Genomic DNA, 18,502 nt, shown 5'->3' on the forward strand with positions numbered 1-18,502 from the left:
CATGCTCAGTGAAATGCACCCCACACAACAATTCCACTTACATGAAATACCTAGAATAACCAAATTCACAGAGACAGAAAGTGAACTAGAGGTTCCCAAACACTGGGCTGCGGGGAGGAAGGAACGAAGAGTTACTCCTTAAGTCTTTCTGGGGCGATGAAAAACTTTGGAAGTAACAGTAATGGTTGCACAACATTGTGAATACAATTAGTGTCACTGAATTGATTGTATACTTTAAAGGGGTTAGAATGGCAAATTTTACATTATAAATTTTGCCACAATAAAAAATTGTTAAAGAAGGTAAAGATGCACAATGTAGCTTTATTCATAATGGTGAAAAACCAGAAATAACCCAATTGTCTAACAATAAGAAACTGGATAAACAAGTGTGATATATTTATGTAACAGAATACTCTTCCGTAATAAATAACTGACACAAAACAATATGGGTGAGTAGCAGAAACATGCCAAGTGAAAGAAGCCAATTATTAAGACAGTGTGTATCACATGATTCCATTTATATCAAGGTCAGCAACAAGCAAAACAAATCTACTGTGGCAGAAGTCACAATAATGGCAACCACTGGGAATGGGGGTGAGGGAGGGGTTACTGACTGGAAGGGCGTAAGGGAAGTTTCTGAATGATGGAAATAATCTGAATCTTGATCTGCGTGGTCGTCACACATATGTAGTGTCACTGTGCTATATATATCTAAGATTTGGGCATTTTACTGTGTTTAAATTACCCCATAATACAATGTTTGTAAATCATCCCTCAATAAAATGCTTAAAAAAAAAAAAAAAAAAAAAGGAGGGAGAGGAATGGAGGTGAAGTTAGGTAGGAACCAGCTCCTTAAAAGCTTCTGATGCTACTGGGCTTCAGGCTTTATCCTGCAGGCAAAGCTGAGCATTTAATGGATATGAGAGCAGAGCAAGCTGAGCACTAGACTTGCATTTGGAAACTATCACTTTGGCAACAGAGAGAAGGTCCGGTTGAAGAAGGGAAACAGGAAAGGAGAGAAGTAAATTAGAAAATACTTTAAAAGTCTAAAGCAGTTTGATCTCAGCTAGGGGGAATTTTACCCCCACCCCCTCCCAGGGGACATCTGGCAATAACTGGATTCACTTTTACATGTCACAAGTGGTGGGAATGCTACTGGCATCCAGTAGGTAGGGGCCAGAATACTGTTAAACATCCTACAATGGCAAAATGTCACCAGGGAGTGAGAAACTCTGATCTAGAGAAATAATGAGAGGGTCTATACACCTCAAAAGTTCAATACTGTGTTCACATCAGAAAAAAAAAAACAACTTATCAGATCCTTCACTGTGAAAGATGCTAACAAGTGAGCCACTTACTAATAAGTGGTTACTAGTGCCGGGGCTAAATGGTAAGCATTCATTCAAAAATCTCAGGAAATATTCACTGAGCAGCTACCACCTTAGAGATGAGAAACCTGAGGTTAAATGATGTGTTCAAGGTAACACACCTAGAGTCAGAAATTCAACTCAGGTCCACAGAGTTCCTGCTCTATTCATTCCCCTCACACAGTTTTCTAGTTATGAAACGGCCTGTTTCTGTGGGTAACAGACATTGGACCAAAAGGCCACGACACACACAGAGACAGCCCTCGTTCCACGTAGTAGCTCAGGATGTAAAAACTGTGCAAGCCAAAATCACATACGGCAATCTTAATGACCAGTGGGGACTATTCCGTGACCTTAACAAAATGCTGTCAAAACATTAAAATCTCTGTCAGTTTTACATGTACAAAGAAACAGACTAGTAAAAACCAGTATTTATTTAGCATGCTATGTTTTAGAACAGAAACACTGAGAATTAAGTGTTTATTGGTTAAAAAAAAGTTACCAAGAGTGATGTGAGCAGTGTGTGTGCCTTCTTGTTGTTTAACTTGTAACACACAGTGAGCATACTCTCTATGCCTTGGCAAACTGTCGTACTTTCTAAGTTTGGATCAGGGTTTCAACGTTTTATTCTTTGCACTTTCAAAGTCATGAAACATCCTTAGGCATTCCTTTCATCTGACCTTTCTGCCTGCCACTGGCCATCCACATCCTCTGTCACACGATACTCCTTTATGGTGACAAGCCTGCCCTCACTAAGATCCTCTGGCTGCAGATCTAGAATCTCTTAAGTGGCGGCAGGCAGTGCCAACATTCCCACAGTCAGCTATTGCTTCTCTAACTCCTATTTATGTTTGACTTGATCTTCACGCTTGCCATTATCACCTTCATTTCTTTGCTTCACTTTTATCTTTGTCATCCAAGTCCCTCTTTTGATTATCCATTTTTATAAAGGGTCACATGGGTTTATCACTGGGAAGCAACACACTTTGCTGTCTCATGGATTAAGTGAGTAACAGATGTACGCTGACCAGTCACTGACAGACTTTCAAAGAAGTCGTCAATACAGTGGACATCTACTATTTGCACCATCATCTGTGGACTGGAGAGAGAGCAGAGAGTTGGCACTTTAAGAATTACTTCACAGTAAATATACCACAGTAACTAAAATTTGAACCATACTGTGGAGGGACTGGTATTATTTAACGAAGTTAAATAATGGTAGCTGAGACTCATGCATGCTGGAAACTTGCAAAGCATTAGGGCTGCCTGTATGCATTCCTCTTCTCATCTTTTACAACTGCCCTTCTATCCAAAATGGTGCTTCTAAAAAGCTAACCTCAATTCAAAGAATGCGATCCTATATGTAAGGCAAGAATTTCACTGACGATTACATTACTAAGATATGTAGCGTCATCCAGGTGTTTTTTTGTTTTGTGGGGGGGATCAGTTTTTTATTAATAAATACCGCCAACGGTAATATTTCCACCTCCCATGGTCCAGTGTATGTGTTATGAAGCAGAATGCGGTCAGTGGTCAAATACACACCCCAGTAAAGATAAATACTTCCACCCATCCCAACATGTCAGCAAGATTTCTGAATTTTTATAAAAGAACATTTCCTTCAGAAGAGCAAAGTATTAATAAGTCTGCTGATCTACCAAACACTATCCCCACTTCTCACCCTCCTATTACAGAATACTCACCAACATGTCCTCAAAAAACAAATGTCTAAAACACTAGACCATAAATAGTTATTTGTTGTGTTCAAGCATTGTGGAGTTGCTAATTAGGGATCTACACAGAGTGGGTGGTGGTAAATATAGTTCCCCTGGTTAAACAGAGGATAACATGCAGGAAATAAGTGGTAGAGTCAAGCAGTGGCTAGAACACAGGACAAAAATGTTTTCTCTGGGGCACACGGGCAAGTTTATAGCTCTGCCACATAATGAAGGTTTGGAAAGTCTGTGCTGAGCACTATATATATAAAAGTCTGTCTTCCAATATTAATTCTAGAGAACTACTTTGTCATGAGTGGAAATTACTTTTAATTTCCCTTCTAGTAGCCACTAAACCACAGCACCCAAAGATCTGTTTCAATACTAAACTGCATCTATACTAAGATGATCACATACAAGGGTTAAACATTTGCTCTGCTCTGCTCCTGTTGTCACATCTCTGTTATCAAAACAAAGTTTGAAGAGAAACAGGACATTGTAAATGATAAACAATTAAAACCAAAGCTGCCTAAAATAAAGGCATAAATCGTAACTCTCTAAGGCTTTCTATGAATAAATCACTATATTTAAACTTCAAGAGGGGTCAACGCTCTGAAGCGAGTACAAAGACACTTTCAAATCTTTTTCTCCTGCTACCTTCAGTGCAGTCCATCTGTGAGAAGAGCTGAAGCGGGTTGTATCTCAAAACACAACAATACCCAACTCTGATGATCCATACAAACTGCAAAACCTAAACTGTTGATTCTCTGGAGTGCGTTTTACCTTTGGAAAGAGAGAACCAGAGTGATAAAGACGGAAGTCCTTAAAGATAAGTCTAATATGAAAATAATTCATCAGTCTATTGGGCATTTATCTGCTTTAGCCCAACTCAGTTCAACAGAGTAATTCAGTTTAATAAACATTTACTAGGAGGATTTTTTAAAAGATGAGTAAAATATAGTCTCTGTCTCCCATAGGCATACAATTTAATAAGGGGCTGAATTAGCTACGTAAATGACTAAGAAATAAGGTACAGCCAGTTTAAAGGCAGGGAGTGTGGAGCTCGGGAAAGGCTGCATGAGGAACAGAATTTTGGAAAGACGAAATAAAAGAACTGTCAAGAGAGAAAAGCAAAAGTACCATTTTGAAGAAAAGAGACTAGTTCAGTTCAGCTGAAACTTAGGGTGCATTTAGCGGAGTAGCAAGACATAAATTATATATTTAACTACTAGTTGAAGTCAGTAGACAAAGTGCCACAGAGATCTACAATCATAACACCATCCACAATTAGAAGATAAAGGTCAAGGAAATGGTAAGATACCCAGGGCCAGGACAGCAAATTTTGATTAAAATGTATATGCCCCTACAGAGGCCAATGAGAACTGAGGCTCCTGCATTCACATAATTATGAGGACTAAGATCTAAGGCCCCTCTACAACATGACTTCATTTGTTCAGGAAATCCTTGCCCAGGAAGGTTAAGGATACAAACCAGTAGGTAACTTTGCTGTTAGCTTTAGGAACTTCTCAGAAATTCACTTAACATTAGACTGCTCAACCAGATCCTTAGTATAATAAATTGCTGAACTGGGTAAACCTACTCACTTATCAAGCAAGAACTTGCTCACTAGACTTGCTCCAACTGTCCTAATCTATCACAAACTCTGCGCAATGTTAATGTGATCTTTGTATTGAAAGACCTGCTTTAAACCACTAGAAGTCAGACCCCACACCCTACACACAGCCACCCATGGCCTCTCCTTTCTAAAGCAAGACGCTTTAGAGTGATGCTCACTCTCACTGCAGTAAATCAGAGACTTCGCTTAGTCTCATCAACAGGTTATTTTTCGTTTGTTTGCTTTTTTTATTAACCATTTTTTAAACTGACGTACAGTTAATTTACAACGTTGTGTTAGTTTCAGGTGTACAGCAAAGTGATTCACTTATATAAATCAACAGGTTATTTTGACGGTCTTTTTGGAAAGTTGACAGGTTGAATCCAGCCTTAAATTTAGAAATCTGCAATGTGTAGTAAGGGCATTAGCAAGCTGATATAGCTAACATTCAAACACAGGGATTAGCAGAAATTAAGGTGTCTTCAAAAAATGATAGCTGAAAGAGTAAGCACCGATGACTGCATCTCTGGTGTCGTCCAACGGAGGAGGTACAACAGCCAGTCTATCTGAACACTCACTTTGGCCAGCCTAGAAACATACAGACTCACCCTGTAAAGACTAGTTATCTCTATCAAAGATTGATGGAAAAGACCTTTAAAATCATCCAAGTTTTTTAAAAAATTCTCACAAAGCAACTGCCTCTAATCTTAACTGAATTTCCTAAGTAGACCTCCTCAAGAAAAAATGAAGTGACTGGCAGACGGGAGTCTAATTACAAGTCAGCTTTCTTATGATAAACTAATATACAGTGGCATTCTTATTAAGTTTGGTTAAAGCAAATCAGTTCAAGAAAATAATTCCTAGGTTGAATGAATGAAAAGTTGGCTCCAGTCCCCATTTATAAAGAATTTGGAGCAGAGGAAAAGTAGGACAACCATAAAGGCTGCTCTCTTTATTCAACTTAATACCTTAAAAACTCAGAGATACGAAATAAAGCCATAAAACTAAAGATCAAGGGTAACCTGGTTTGAAATGCCTCTTTTGTGTTTTTATCTATAGACGGTTACAAAACACAAACTATGAAGTTCAGCAAATACAGTTAAAAGAGCTGATGCTTTAGAGCCAGAGGCCTAGAAGTAATGGTCTATCCACTTCAACCAATACACAACACTACACATTTCAGAAAGAACTTTGGAGGGTGGAAGAACACTGGACTGGGAGGCTAAAGATCTGGATTTTAGGCCCCGATCGTCTAGGCTCACTTGCTAACAAACCGACTCCCTTGTACCCTTCACTCTAGCTATACCAGACATTTTGCAGGTTCACACGTCAATATACACCAATGTATACTCAAAACACGTTAGCTATTATCATTATTACTATTCCCTAAAAGCATCATGCTATTTCTTACTTCTGAGTCTTCACATCTGCTATTCCCTTTGCCTGGAATGCCTTTCAGTCCTTCAATAACCGAGTCAAGCCTCATCCAATTCTGCTTATTACATTTCCACTTCCTTTTAGATAACCCCAGTCATAGAAAAAACAATCCTAAAATTCATATGGAATGACAAAGGACTCTGAATAGTCAAAACAGTCCTGAGAAAGAACAGCGAAGCTGGAGACATCACACTTTCTGACTTCGAGACATATTACAAAGCTACAGTAATCAAAGCAGTATGGTACTGGCATAAAGACAGCCATATAGACCAATGCAACAGAACAGAGGGCACAGAAATAAACCCACACGTATACAGATCTTTGGCAAGAGTGGTAAGACTACACAATGGGGAAAGGATAGTCTCTTCAACAAATGGTGTTGGAAAAACTGGATATCCACATGCAAAAGAATGAAACTGGACCCTCAGCTTACACCATACACAAAAACAAATTCAAAATGACTTAACTAAAAATAAGTTAAAAGAGTGAATTCCCCGGCAGTCCAGTGGTTAGGACTCTATGCTTTCACTGCCAAGGGCCCTGGTTTGATCTGGTCGGGGATCTAAGATCCCACAAGCCACGCAGCACAGCCAAACAAAAAAAAAAAAAAAAATTAAAATGTGAGACCTGAAACTATAAATATCCTAGAAGAAAATGTAGAGGAAAAGCTTCATGACACAGTCAATTTTAAAACATTTTCATCACCCCAAAAGAAACCCCATACCCATTAGCAGTGACTCCTCATTTCCCCATCCCCCCAGCACTTGACAACCACAAATCCACTTTCTGTCTCCATAGATTTGCCTATTCTAGACATTTCAAATAAACAGAATCATTAAATATGTCGTCTTTGTGACTGGCTTCTTTCATTTAGCAGAATGTTTTCAAGGTTCATCCGTGTGGTAGTATGTAACAGTATTTCTTTTTTTTTTTTTTTTGCCAAAAATATTCCATTTTATGGATATATCTCATTTAATATATCTATTCATCAAGTAAGTGATGGACATTTGAGTTGTTTCTACTTTTTGACTCATAAATAGTGCTGCTAGGAACATACATATAAAGTTTTTGTTTTGATGTATATTTTTATTTCTCTTGGGTACAAACCTAAAAGTGGTATTGCTGGGTTATATGATAACTCTGTTTAACTTTTTGAAGAACTGATGACAGTTTTTCTAGAGCAGCTATACCATTTATATTACCCTCAGCATATATGAGGGTTTGCATCTTCGTGAATGCTTGTAATTGTCCCCCTTGCAAAAAAATTTTAACCATTCTTATGCATGTAAAGTGGTATCACATTGAGGTTTTGACTTGAGCTTCCCTAATGATTAAAGATGTTGAGCATTTCCTAAAAAAAAAGAAGAAAAAAAAAAAAAGCTTCGTGACACTGGGCATGAAGAAATATGACACCGATATCACAACAAAAGCAAAATTAGAAAAGTAGGACTATGTCATACCACAAAGCTCCTGCATAGCAAAGAAGACAATTGAGAGTGAAAAGGTAACCTAAGGACAGGAGAAAATATCTGCAAACCATGGATCTGATAAGGGGTTAATATCCAAGATATATAAGGAACTCCTATAACTGAATAGCAAAAAACAAACAAAAACAAAACAAAAACAAACCCAACTTAAAAATGCGCAAAGGACTTGAATAGACATTTCTCCAAAAGACATATAAATGGCCAATAGGTATATGAAAAGGATGCTCAACGTCACTAATCATCAGGGAAACACAAATCAAAACTACAATGAGATACCACAGTCACATCTGTTAGGACAGCCATTATCAAAAAAGAAAATAAAGTGTTGATGAGGATATGGAGAAATCAGAACCCTTGTACACTGCTGATGGGAATGTAAAATGGTTCAGCTACTATGGAAAGCAGTATGGAAGCTCCTAAAAAATTAAAAACAGAACTACCATATGACCCAGTAATCCCACTGCTGGATATTAATCCAAAAGAACTAAAAACAGTACCTTGAAGAGATATTTGCAGCATTATTCACAATAGCCAAGAGGTGGAAACAACCTAAACAACCATCAGTAGATGAATGGATAAAGACAGAGTGATATATACATATCAATAAAGTATTACTCAGCCGTAGAAAAAAAAGGCTTGTCTCATGCTACAACATGAACAAACGTTGACGACACTGTGCTCAGTGAAATAAGACAGTCACAAAAGGACAAATACTACATGATTCCATTTATATGAGGTATCTAAAGTTGTCAAACTCATAGAAGGAGAAAGTAGGATGGTGGTTGCCGAGGGCTGGCGGGGTGGAGAAAATGGGGAGTTGCTATTCAATGGGTAGACGTTTCGCTCACGCAAGATGGAAAAGCTCTAGAGATCTGCGGCACAACAAAGTGCATACGGTTAGCAATAACGTATGTGATGTGTTTACTACAATAAAAAAGAAAAGATAACCCAGTCCTCATCCAAACCTAGCGACAGTTCTTACTACTTGGATAACTGCTTAGGCCTAAGTAGCAGTGGAGGGAAAGTCAAGTTGCTCAGCCTGAATAGGGAAGTCTTAGCTGCTAGTACATGTTATTGTAAAACATCAACAAGAAAGCAAAGCTGTAAGCAAGGAAGAAAGTTCTTACCCCAGATATCTGTCAAACTTCTTTTAAAAGAGTAATGGTAGGGCTTCCCTGGTGGCACAGTGGTTGGGAGTCCACCTGTCAATGCAGGGGCCACAGGTTTGATCCCTGCCTGGTCCAGGAAGATCCCACATGCCACGGAGCAACCAAACCCGTGCGCCACAACTGCTGAGCCTGCGCTCTAGAGCCCACGTGCCACAACTACTGAAGCCCGTGTACCTGGAGACCGTGCTCTGCAACAAGAGAGGCCACTGCGATGAGAGGCCCGCACACTGCAGCGAGGAGTAGCCCCCGCTCGCCGCAACTAGAGAAAGCCCACGCGCAGCAACAAAGATCCAATGCAGCCAAAAATAAACAGATAAAATGAATTTAAAGAAAAAAAAAAAAAAGAGTAATGGTAGTTTGAAGGCCAAATTACACTATACTCATAGTAAGCAAATCTTGTTTTTAATCCTGCCCTGTGTATGCAGGGGCACATGCACACACAGGGACACAAATAGTCTTTCAATGTAGCACAACTAGCCAAGAGTATGAAGCTGGCTTACAAAGTGTTACCAAGGGTAAAAGAAGAAATAACCTTAAATTTCCTGCCACAATAGGCTGTATTTCTACAGTGCTCTGGTGAAATTCTTATAAAAGACCTGAAAAGACAAGACAATCCTCTCGAGTTCCAACCAGCACCACTATTACCCACACAATAAGCTTATCTCTTACGATGGTAAAGATGCAGTTCCAAATAGAGGCTTTCAATATGTTTCTAACTACAACCCACAGTAAGAAATGTATATATTATTCATATCTATAAACACATACATATCTAAATAAAGCTAAACAATTTCATCAAATAACATAGTTTAAATGTATATTACTACATATATGCACCTTAATATCTTTATTTGCTGTCTAATTAACACAGCTTGTAGTACCAAAATAAATTTCACAAACTACAAATGGGCATAACCTACAGTATGAGAAACACCGTACTAGAAGCACAACGTTGAACGTGCTACACAATTGCAAGGTTCCAAAGCACACGGCAAAATGTCTATTAACAATGACACTGGGACCTGCTCACAGATATTTACACCTTTGCGCTCTCGGTATAGCTGCTTGAATCATTTAAAAGCTGCTCTTTTCTCTGCGAGGTAAAAGGAAAGATTAGATTATTTTCCCAGAATTCTACTGGCTCCCAAGGTATGCACTGGAGATAAACTCTGAGAAGTAGTTCCAGCATGCAATTAGGATTTCTCCGAAAATATAAACGATAATGTCATTACTAAATCATGGCTGAATTATAAAGGATATATGGTAACTACAAAAACCCATTTCCTTTCTTAAATAAGATAGAGCAGCTTAAGTACGGTTTTACGTGTCAGCAGAAAGGGCATAACTAATTCCTAGCTACCTTAAGAATAAGAGACTTCAAAATCTTACAGATGTGCTCAGGGTTCCTTTTCAAAACGCCATCCTCTCTCCAGCAGAGTCCCCGTACTCTTTCTTTTTAATATCCTTCCTCCAGCTACATTCCCATAAATTTGTTTTACTTACCATCCTTCCACTTTAACTTACTTTTTTATGATAGGAAGAAAGGACAGATGCCTCTACAAGAGGCTCCGAATCTCCTTGGTGGATGTCATTGTCACCTCTCCTTGTACCATCAAGTTGGTGCCCTTTTCTGAGCCTTATATCTGGCTCTGGAGTCCTGCTGTACTCCAGTCGGTTTTCTGCTGTCTCGTTCATGGGATACCCGCGCCTTTCTTACAAAGAGGTCTTTCTGTTCCTTCTTCTTGGGAGGATGGACTTTTAGGATAGTGAGTTGACCCTAAGGAGAGAAAGTTTTGAATTAACATATTTGAATGAGTGATGGGGGAAGGGGAAGACATATGTCGTATTATTTATTATACACTAAAACTAGAATTTTCTGCAATCATTAAGAATAAAATAACAATGTATTTTAAAAAACCTACATTTGTTGATAAAGAGGACTGCCAAAATCGACTTTTAAATGAAAAAAGCAGGATACCAAAGACGACATGTATAATGTTCCCACTTATACATTATAAAAGTATAAAATCGTGAATAAGTATACATGTGTACATAGAATACCTATTTATTTGAAATTGTGCTCTTGGTCCAGAGGCACACAGGGAAGAACCTAGGGTCTGGAGTGAGAAGGCTTACTCTTCATTTCGTTCTGCCTGCACTGTTTTTACCACATGCCATCTAATACTTTTTCAATTAAACACATACCTAACTGTAGAAAGAATATATGTGGATTTTATGTACTACAACTAGGTTGTACATATCCAATCTCATTTAAATCATCACAATGACCCTTCAGGGTATTTTGAGTTCTACTTCACAGGTGGGGAAACCAAAATTCACCATACTTTTATGAAATAAGACAATGTCTCTGACTGACATGGCACATATTATTGGTTATGTTTTGCATTTAAGTTGCTTAATGTCTGAAATTTCAGTATTTTTGAGCTGCTTTGAACTCCAAGTAGATTACTCTGGAAGGCAAGAGCACACTCCTATTATATCCCTGAGTTCCCAGAAAGTGCTACACACATAAATGTTTAATGAACATGACAGATGATATTTAAATGTCCTGAAGTGGTAAAAACACGTTCAGAGATCATCAATATTTCTCTAAACTGGATCACATAAGTTTCCTAGGAGTTCAATAATTTCAAGTCCTTGGCCCTCTACCTCATAACTCACAGGACAAAAGCTTATTTTAGAGATTTAAGTTACATATCCAAATAAGGTGATTATCACAGCCAATCCAACTAGAAAGACAAAAACAGGAAGCAGCCAAGGTACATGTTATGCTCATAAATCCCATGGGATTCAACATTTTTACTGCGGCAGAGGAGGAGTGGGGCAATGTGGGAGGGCCTGGATAGTATGAAGAGAGGGTAAAAGGTGCACTTAGTGTTCATATGTGGATACACAAAACTAAGAATTAGCTCAACAGTCCGAATTAGACTAAGAATTAGCCAACTGTTAGTTTCATAAATCATCTGAGTTTGTTGTAGGAGTTCTCTCAAGTTTTTAGAACAAGAACAAACACAGTCTTTAAGGATCACCAAATCTGGGCCTGTGCCTATCACATAAGGGCCTGAGCCAGCATATTATAATAATGAGATTATAAACTATGCTATTAATACCCAATGCTGAAAGAGGAAACAATGCTAGTGATTTATATTTATTTACAAAGCTGTTTCACACCCACCATTTCACTTTGTTTCAGGGAAGAGGGAGCTAACATTTACTGTGGATTAACAAAATTAAATTCTGTACCAGAGAATTTACAGATGGTATATCTCACATAATTCTTACATATGGCCCTCTGAGGTATCTGATTCCCATTTTACAGATGTGGAAACTGAGGCTCAGAGATTAGGCAACTTATCCAAGGCCATTAATCTCTAAGAGTAGCTGGAACAATGAACTGTCCAGCTGTACTTGAATAAATTATTTTCTTGCTAAGAAGAATAAAAAACAGGGAAAGTATTCGGAACTAGGCTTTAACTTGCTCTGATTCTTAACAGTAACAGGAAGTGAGATGGGAGATGGAAATTAGGCCTTCAGAGTACCATTATCTGTTAACCAGAAGAGTTCATCTCTATTCTACTTCCTCAGAAATTTTTCGTTGGTCAGGATTCTAAGAATACTACGCTATATTACATAGAACTAAGATTCAAAAAAAAGAGAAAAGAAAGGAATCCAATACAAACAGCTGGCAGGAAGGAACAAGTAACTGAGAGGTGCTCTGAATTTATCAATAGACATAGAAGTCCAACACAAACCCAACCGGGTGCATTTTCTGCAAGTAGGGCAGATCTAAGGTCTTTTAAAATCTCTGAGTGGCCAGTGGGGATGAGGAAAGAAAGAAAATACTAACGTGAGTTTTTCAATTCCTACACCTCCTCTACCGGTTGCAAGACCTCTTGCCCCCAATATCTAGATTAAATATACTTTTATTGAATGAATTATTATACCTGCAGTGTCCGTTGGAAAAGAGACTCATTTTCTGTATAAAATTGCTTAACATGCACCCTATTACTTTTTTTAAATGTTTTCACAAACTAATTTAAGTATTGGCATAAATAACTTATTTTTAAATTTGCTAAGGCTTCTTCCCAGTAGACAGAGTCTGTTCTACATATGATCAAATATGAAACTATAAAACAAAAGAAGTAAAATGGAAACTTGACCTCACACGCTCTAGAAGCAGAGACACAGGCGTCACTAACTCTGCCCAAAAGCAATGGGGATGTGCCAAGCAGAGTAGAGGAAAGGTATTCTGTACAGAGAAAACAGCATATGCAAGGCAAGGACTCCAGGGTCTGTTCAGAAATCAGAGAACAGGGACAAGAAAGAACTCAGATGACGCAGGTTTTTTGCTCAAGCAGCCGAGCGTATAGAGGATGCCATTCACTGATGATCCAGGGGAGAAGCAAATTCACAGCAGAGGAAGAATGAATTTGTTTTCAGAAATGGTGTCTGAAGTGAAAATAATGTTCACTTGGCACCAGGAAACATAAATCTGGAATTCAGAGGAGAGAATAAGCTTGAAAACAGAACTAGGGATTACCAGGATTAAAAGTGATAATACTAGGGACTTCCCTGGTGGCACAGTGGTTAAGAATCTGCCTGCCAATACAGGGGACATAGGTTCAAGCCCTGGTCCAGGAAGATCCCACATGCCGCGGGGCAACTAAGCCCGTGCGCCACAACTACTGAGCCTGCGCTCTAGAGCCCACAAGCCACAACTGCTGAAGCCCACGCACCTAGAGCCTGTGCTCCACAACAAGAGAAGCCATCGCAATGAGAAGCCCGTGCACCACAACGAAGAGTAGCCCCCGCTCGCTGCAACTAGAGAAAGCCCACGCGCAGCAACAAAGACCCAACGCAGCCAAAAATAAATAAATTTATTTTTAAAAAAGAAAAGTGATACTAGCATAATAATAAACACAGGACAAAATCCTTTAAAAAAAAAAAAAGTTATATAAAGGACTGAGGAGGGGTAAGGATCAAAGTAAAAAAAACCCAGGAGAATACCAAATATTAGATGTTAAAGTCAGGACTGGACCCTCATCTGTTGACTCCCAGTCAAATGTACTCACACCAAGTTTCCTTCCCAGTGGGAAAGCAATGGAAAATTTAAAACTCACACTTCTTAGACTTCACTTTCCCTTCAAATAATACTGCATAAGGTAAATTATTATGTTGCTTAAAAGCACCAAGGTTGCTTAAATGGTACCTCAAAAGCAATTTCCTCTACCTGAACAAACTGCTAACTTAATGGTTTGATACTTCTGGTCTAGAAATTTAGCTCTATCCCAGGAAAGGTATTTTCTAAAAACCAGTACTTGTCTGCATGTTCCATGAGGCAAGGGTTTCTGTTTGCTCACTGCTGAGAACCAAACTGCAACAGATACACAGTAGACATTCAGTAAAGGTTTCTTGTATGAATGAATAAATGTCTTATTCTCCACAGGAAAAACAGAAGAAAAGGAATTAATATTATTTATGTCATATTTAATCAGTTATATTGGGCTTCCCGCCAAAGGTAGACTATATTATAGTACAATGTATTACTTCACCTATTTCATAATTTTAATTTTTATGTTGCCCCCAATTTTAAAAGAGCAGGCAAGCTGTGGAAAATAGTACGGCAGTTCCTCAAATAAATTAAAATACGTTTACTATATGACCCAGCCAGTTCCACTTCTGGGTATGTACTCACAAGAACTGAAAGCAGGGGGCTTCCCTGGTGGCGCAGTGGTTGAGAGTCTGCCTGCCAATGCAGGGGACACGGGTTCGAGCCCTGGTCTGGGAAGATCCCACATGCCGCAGAGCAACTGGGCCCGTGAGCCACAACTGCTGAGCCTGCGCGTCTGGAGCCTGTACTCCGCAACAAGAGAGGCCTCGATAGTGAGAGGCCTGCGCACCGCGATGAAGAGTGGCCCCCGCTTGCCGCAGCTAGAGAGAGCCCTCGCACAGAAATGAAGACCCAACACAGCCAAAAATAAATAAATAATAAATAAAATAAAATAAAAAACAATGAACAGGTTTGAGAAAGCGTAATTCTCAATAACCTGATTAAAAAAAAAAAAAGAATTGAAAGCAGGGTCTTGAAGAGACATTTATACACTCATGTTCATTACAGCGTTATTCACAATAGGTAAAATGTGGAGCAGCCCAAGTGGATAAAGCAGCCCAATGGATAAACAAATAAACAAAATGTGGTCTATACATACAAGAAAATATTCAGCCTCAAAAAAAGAAGAAAGTTCTGACACAAGCTACAACCTGAGTGAACCTGAGGACCTTATGATTCCACTCACCATAGGTTATTTAAAGTAGTCAAATTCATACAAAGTACAATGGTGGTTGCCAGGCGCTGGGGCAAAGAGGGAATGGAGAGTTACCGTTTAACGGGTATGGCTTCTGTTTTGCAAGATGAAAAGAAGAGTTCTGTAGATGAATGGTGGTGATGGCTGCAACAACATGGATATACAACATGACACTTAAAAATGTTGATGATAGTAAATTTTATGTTGTGTATTTTGCACATTTTTTAATGGGGGGGGTGGAAATATACTGTAGTACTATATGGCCTCTTTGTCTAGTAAACTTTTTATTGATGTAAAAAATACATTCAGAAAAGCACACAAAGGACACAAAGTTGACAAAGTATAAATGCTGTGTAACCAGCAACAAACAACATTCTAGCACCCAGAGGGCCTCTCTCCCCCATCACTGTAAAGCTTTTTAAGGTGTTAATTTTAAGAGGTCCAACCCCTTTCCTTGCCAGTTAATGTGATACAATCTTCCAGCAAGGTTCTCTAAAGACTTGCCAACTGCCATGGACCTTAAGTCTTCAAATTCTAAGGGCCAGTGGTATAATGTCCCTTTGTATTAACTGGGACACAGCAAGTAGGGTGCAGTAAGTAGTCTGAGTCTAGTGGCATCGCTTTCTAGTTCTATAATTAGATTATTCAGTGGTAGAGGACAGGCTGCAAAATATGTCCCATGATTTTGTTGGCTTCCTCTAAGTTGAAAGTAGCCAATTTCAAAGTGACTTGAAAGTTGTATACTGAAATTATTCCAGTGTGGTCTGTCATTCCACACTGAAGTACGTGTTTGAAGTTAGTGCATGGTTAATGAGACTTCTGGTATCAAGTTCATGCTCTTCCTTGATTGGAAACCTGAGTGGCACAGAATGTTCTACGTGGAAGTATCAGTATGTTATGCCCCTCATGACCTCTTCTTTCAGACGTCAATGTGAAGTAAAATATGTGATGCAAATCTGAACTACTAATAATGAAACGAGATTATTTTTTTAGGATGGAACAGTTTATTTCAACAATGGGACCAGCAGGGATATTAAAGGCAGCAGATCTTCTTTTGAATACTAGCCATTTTTTCTCTTTACAAATCATTATTAAAAATAAGTACTAGATGTGTTACCCTGACTGGTTTATAAATCTTTAGAGAACCTTGCTGGCAGATTTCTACCACATTAACTGGCAAGGAAAGGGGCTGGACCTCTTAAACTTAACACTTCAAAAAGCCTCACCTTCTGTTCTGGGTGGGAGGTTGGAATAAAAGTCACCACCTAACTCTTCCAAAAAAAAAAAAAAAAAAAAGCTTTACCATGGGGATTCCCTGGCGGTCCAGTGGTTAGGACTCGGTCTCGGTGTTTTCACTGCCAGGACCCTGGTTCAAGCCCTGGTCAGGGAACTAAGATCCCACGAGCCGCTCCGCGCAGCCAAAAACAAAAAAGAACATAAAGGGCTTCCCTGGTGGCGCAGTGGTTGAGAATCTGCCTGCCAATGCAGGGGACAGGGGTTCGAGCCCTGGTCTGGGAAGATCCCACATGCCGCGGAGCAACTGGGCCCATGAGCCACAATTACTGAGCCTGCGTGTCTGGAGCCTGTGCTCCGCAACAGGAGAGGCCGCGATAGTGAGAGGCCCGCGCACCGCGATGAAGAGTGGCCCCCGCAGAGAAACGAAGACCCAAAACAGCCAGAAATAAAATTAAAAAAAAAAAAAAAAAAAGAAAGAACATAAAAAGCTTTACAGTGATGGGGGGAGAGGGGTCACACAGCCCAAATCTACCTGTTTCCCTCCACTCTTACTTTCTGGTTCAAGCCACCAGCATCTCTCACCTGTCCTAATACAACAGCCAGTAAAGTCTCCTGGGTTCCACTTCTGTTACCCACCCACCCACCCCACCCCTTATCCTCCGAATCCAGTCCTCACACAGCGGTCGCAGCAGATCTTTCTCAAAACTCACTCCCTTACTTTTTGAGCCCTCCAATGGCTTTCCTTTACACCTAAGGGACCTCTTACCCTGGCTTACAAAACCTTAAATGACTTAGCCCCTAACTCTGGCCTCATTCTGTACCACTCTCCCCCTTGCCCACTACATTCCAGCCACAGTGACTTCCCATCTACTCCCCAAACACTCCAAAGGCTCAAACGGCTCTATGTCACCTGGTTCCCAAGGCCTGGAATGCTCACTGCCCAGATCTTCCCATGGCTGGGCTCCTTCTTCACATGCGGGTCTCAACTTAAGGGTCACTTACTCAAAGAATCCTTCTCTGACCACATAATCTCAGTCACTCCTTATCACATCACCTTTTAATCTCTTCCACAGCACTTGTCTCTGGTATTTTTATTTCTTTGTTTACTTACTACTGGTCTATTCTCACTAGACTGAAAACTCCTGAAAGAAGAGACACTATATTGGGTTGGCCAAAAAGTGCCTTTGGTTTTTAAGTAAAAATAAAAAACACATTTTTCATTTTCACCAAGCACCTTATTGAACAACATATTCACCCTTTTGTTCCACTACCTTCTGCCATTTTTCAGGCAACTTCATAATTCCATCTTCCCAAAACTTTTTATCTTTTTGAGCAAGGAACAGGTCCAGGTGCCTTTTACAGGCTTCCAGGGAATTGAATTCTTTTCCTTTAAGAGAATTTTGTTAAAGGCCGAAATAAATGGAAATCTGAAGGTGCAAAGTCTGGTGAATACGGCGGATGAATCAGAACTTCCCAGCCAAGCTGTAACAGTTTTTGTCTGGTCACCAAAGAAACAGGCGGTCTTGCGTTATCCTGATGGAAGATTACACGTTTTCTGTTGACTAATTCCAGATGCTTTTCATCAAGTGCTGCTTTCAGTTGGTCTAACTGGGAGCAGTACTTGTTGGAATTAATCGTTTGGTTTTCCGGAAGGAGCTCATGGTAGAGGACTCCTTTCCAATCCCACCATATACAAAGCATCACCTTCTCTGGATGAAGACCAGCCTTTGGTGTGGTTGGTGGTGGTTCATTTCGCTTGCCCCACGATCTCTTCTGTTCCACATTATTGGACAGTATCCACTTTGCATCTCTCATCACAATTTGTTTTAAAAATGGAACATTTTCATTACGTTTTAGTAGAGAATCGCATGTGGAAGTATGGTCAAGAAGGCTTTTTGCATTTAACTTACGTGGAAACCAAACATCAAAGCGATCAACATAACCAGGCTGGTGCAAATGATTTTCAGCGCTTGATTTGGATACTTTGAGCATGTCGGCTATCTCCCTCGTGGCGTAACGTTGATTGTTCTCAATTAAGGTCTCGAGCTGATCGCTGTCAAGTTCAACTGGTCTACCCGACCGTGGAGCATCGTCCAGCGAGAAATCTCCAGCACAAAACTTCGCAGACCACCTTTGACACGTTCAGTCAG

General features: G+C 39.6%; 1 protein-coding gene across 1 annotated transcript in view; it reads right to left on the reverse strand.

The window, feature by feature from the left end:
• The window catches only part of ADIPOR2 (adiponectin receptor 2), a 52,604-nt gene that overhangs the window by 19,711 nt on the left and 14,391 nt on the right, over nucleotides 1-18,502 (reverse strand). Inside the window, exon 2 of the mRNA XM_068559916.1 lies at nucleotides 10,315-10,567. Coding sequence (XP_068416017.1) covers nucleotides 10,315-10,485 — 171 coding nt within the window. The 5' untranslated portion in view covers nucleotides 10,486-10,567. The remainder of the gene's footprint in view (nucleotides 1-10,314; nucleotides 10,568-18,502) is intronic.

The sequence above is a fragment of the Eschrichtius robustus genome, chromosome 13, assembly GCF_028021215.1.
Source record: "Eschrichtius robustus isolate mEscRob2 chromosome 13, mEscRob2.pri, whole genome shotgun sequence".
NCBI lineage: Eukaryota > Metazoa > Chordata > Mammalia > Artiodactyla > Eschrichtiidae > Eschrichtius > Eschrichtius robustus.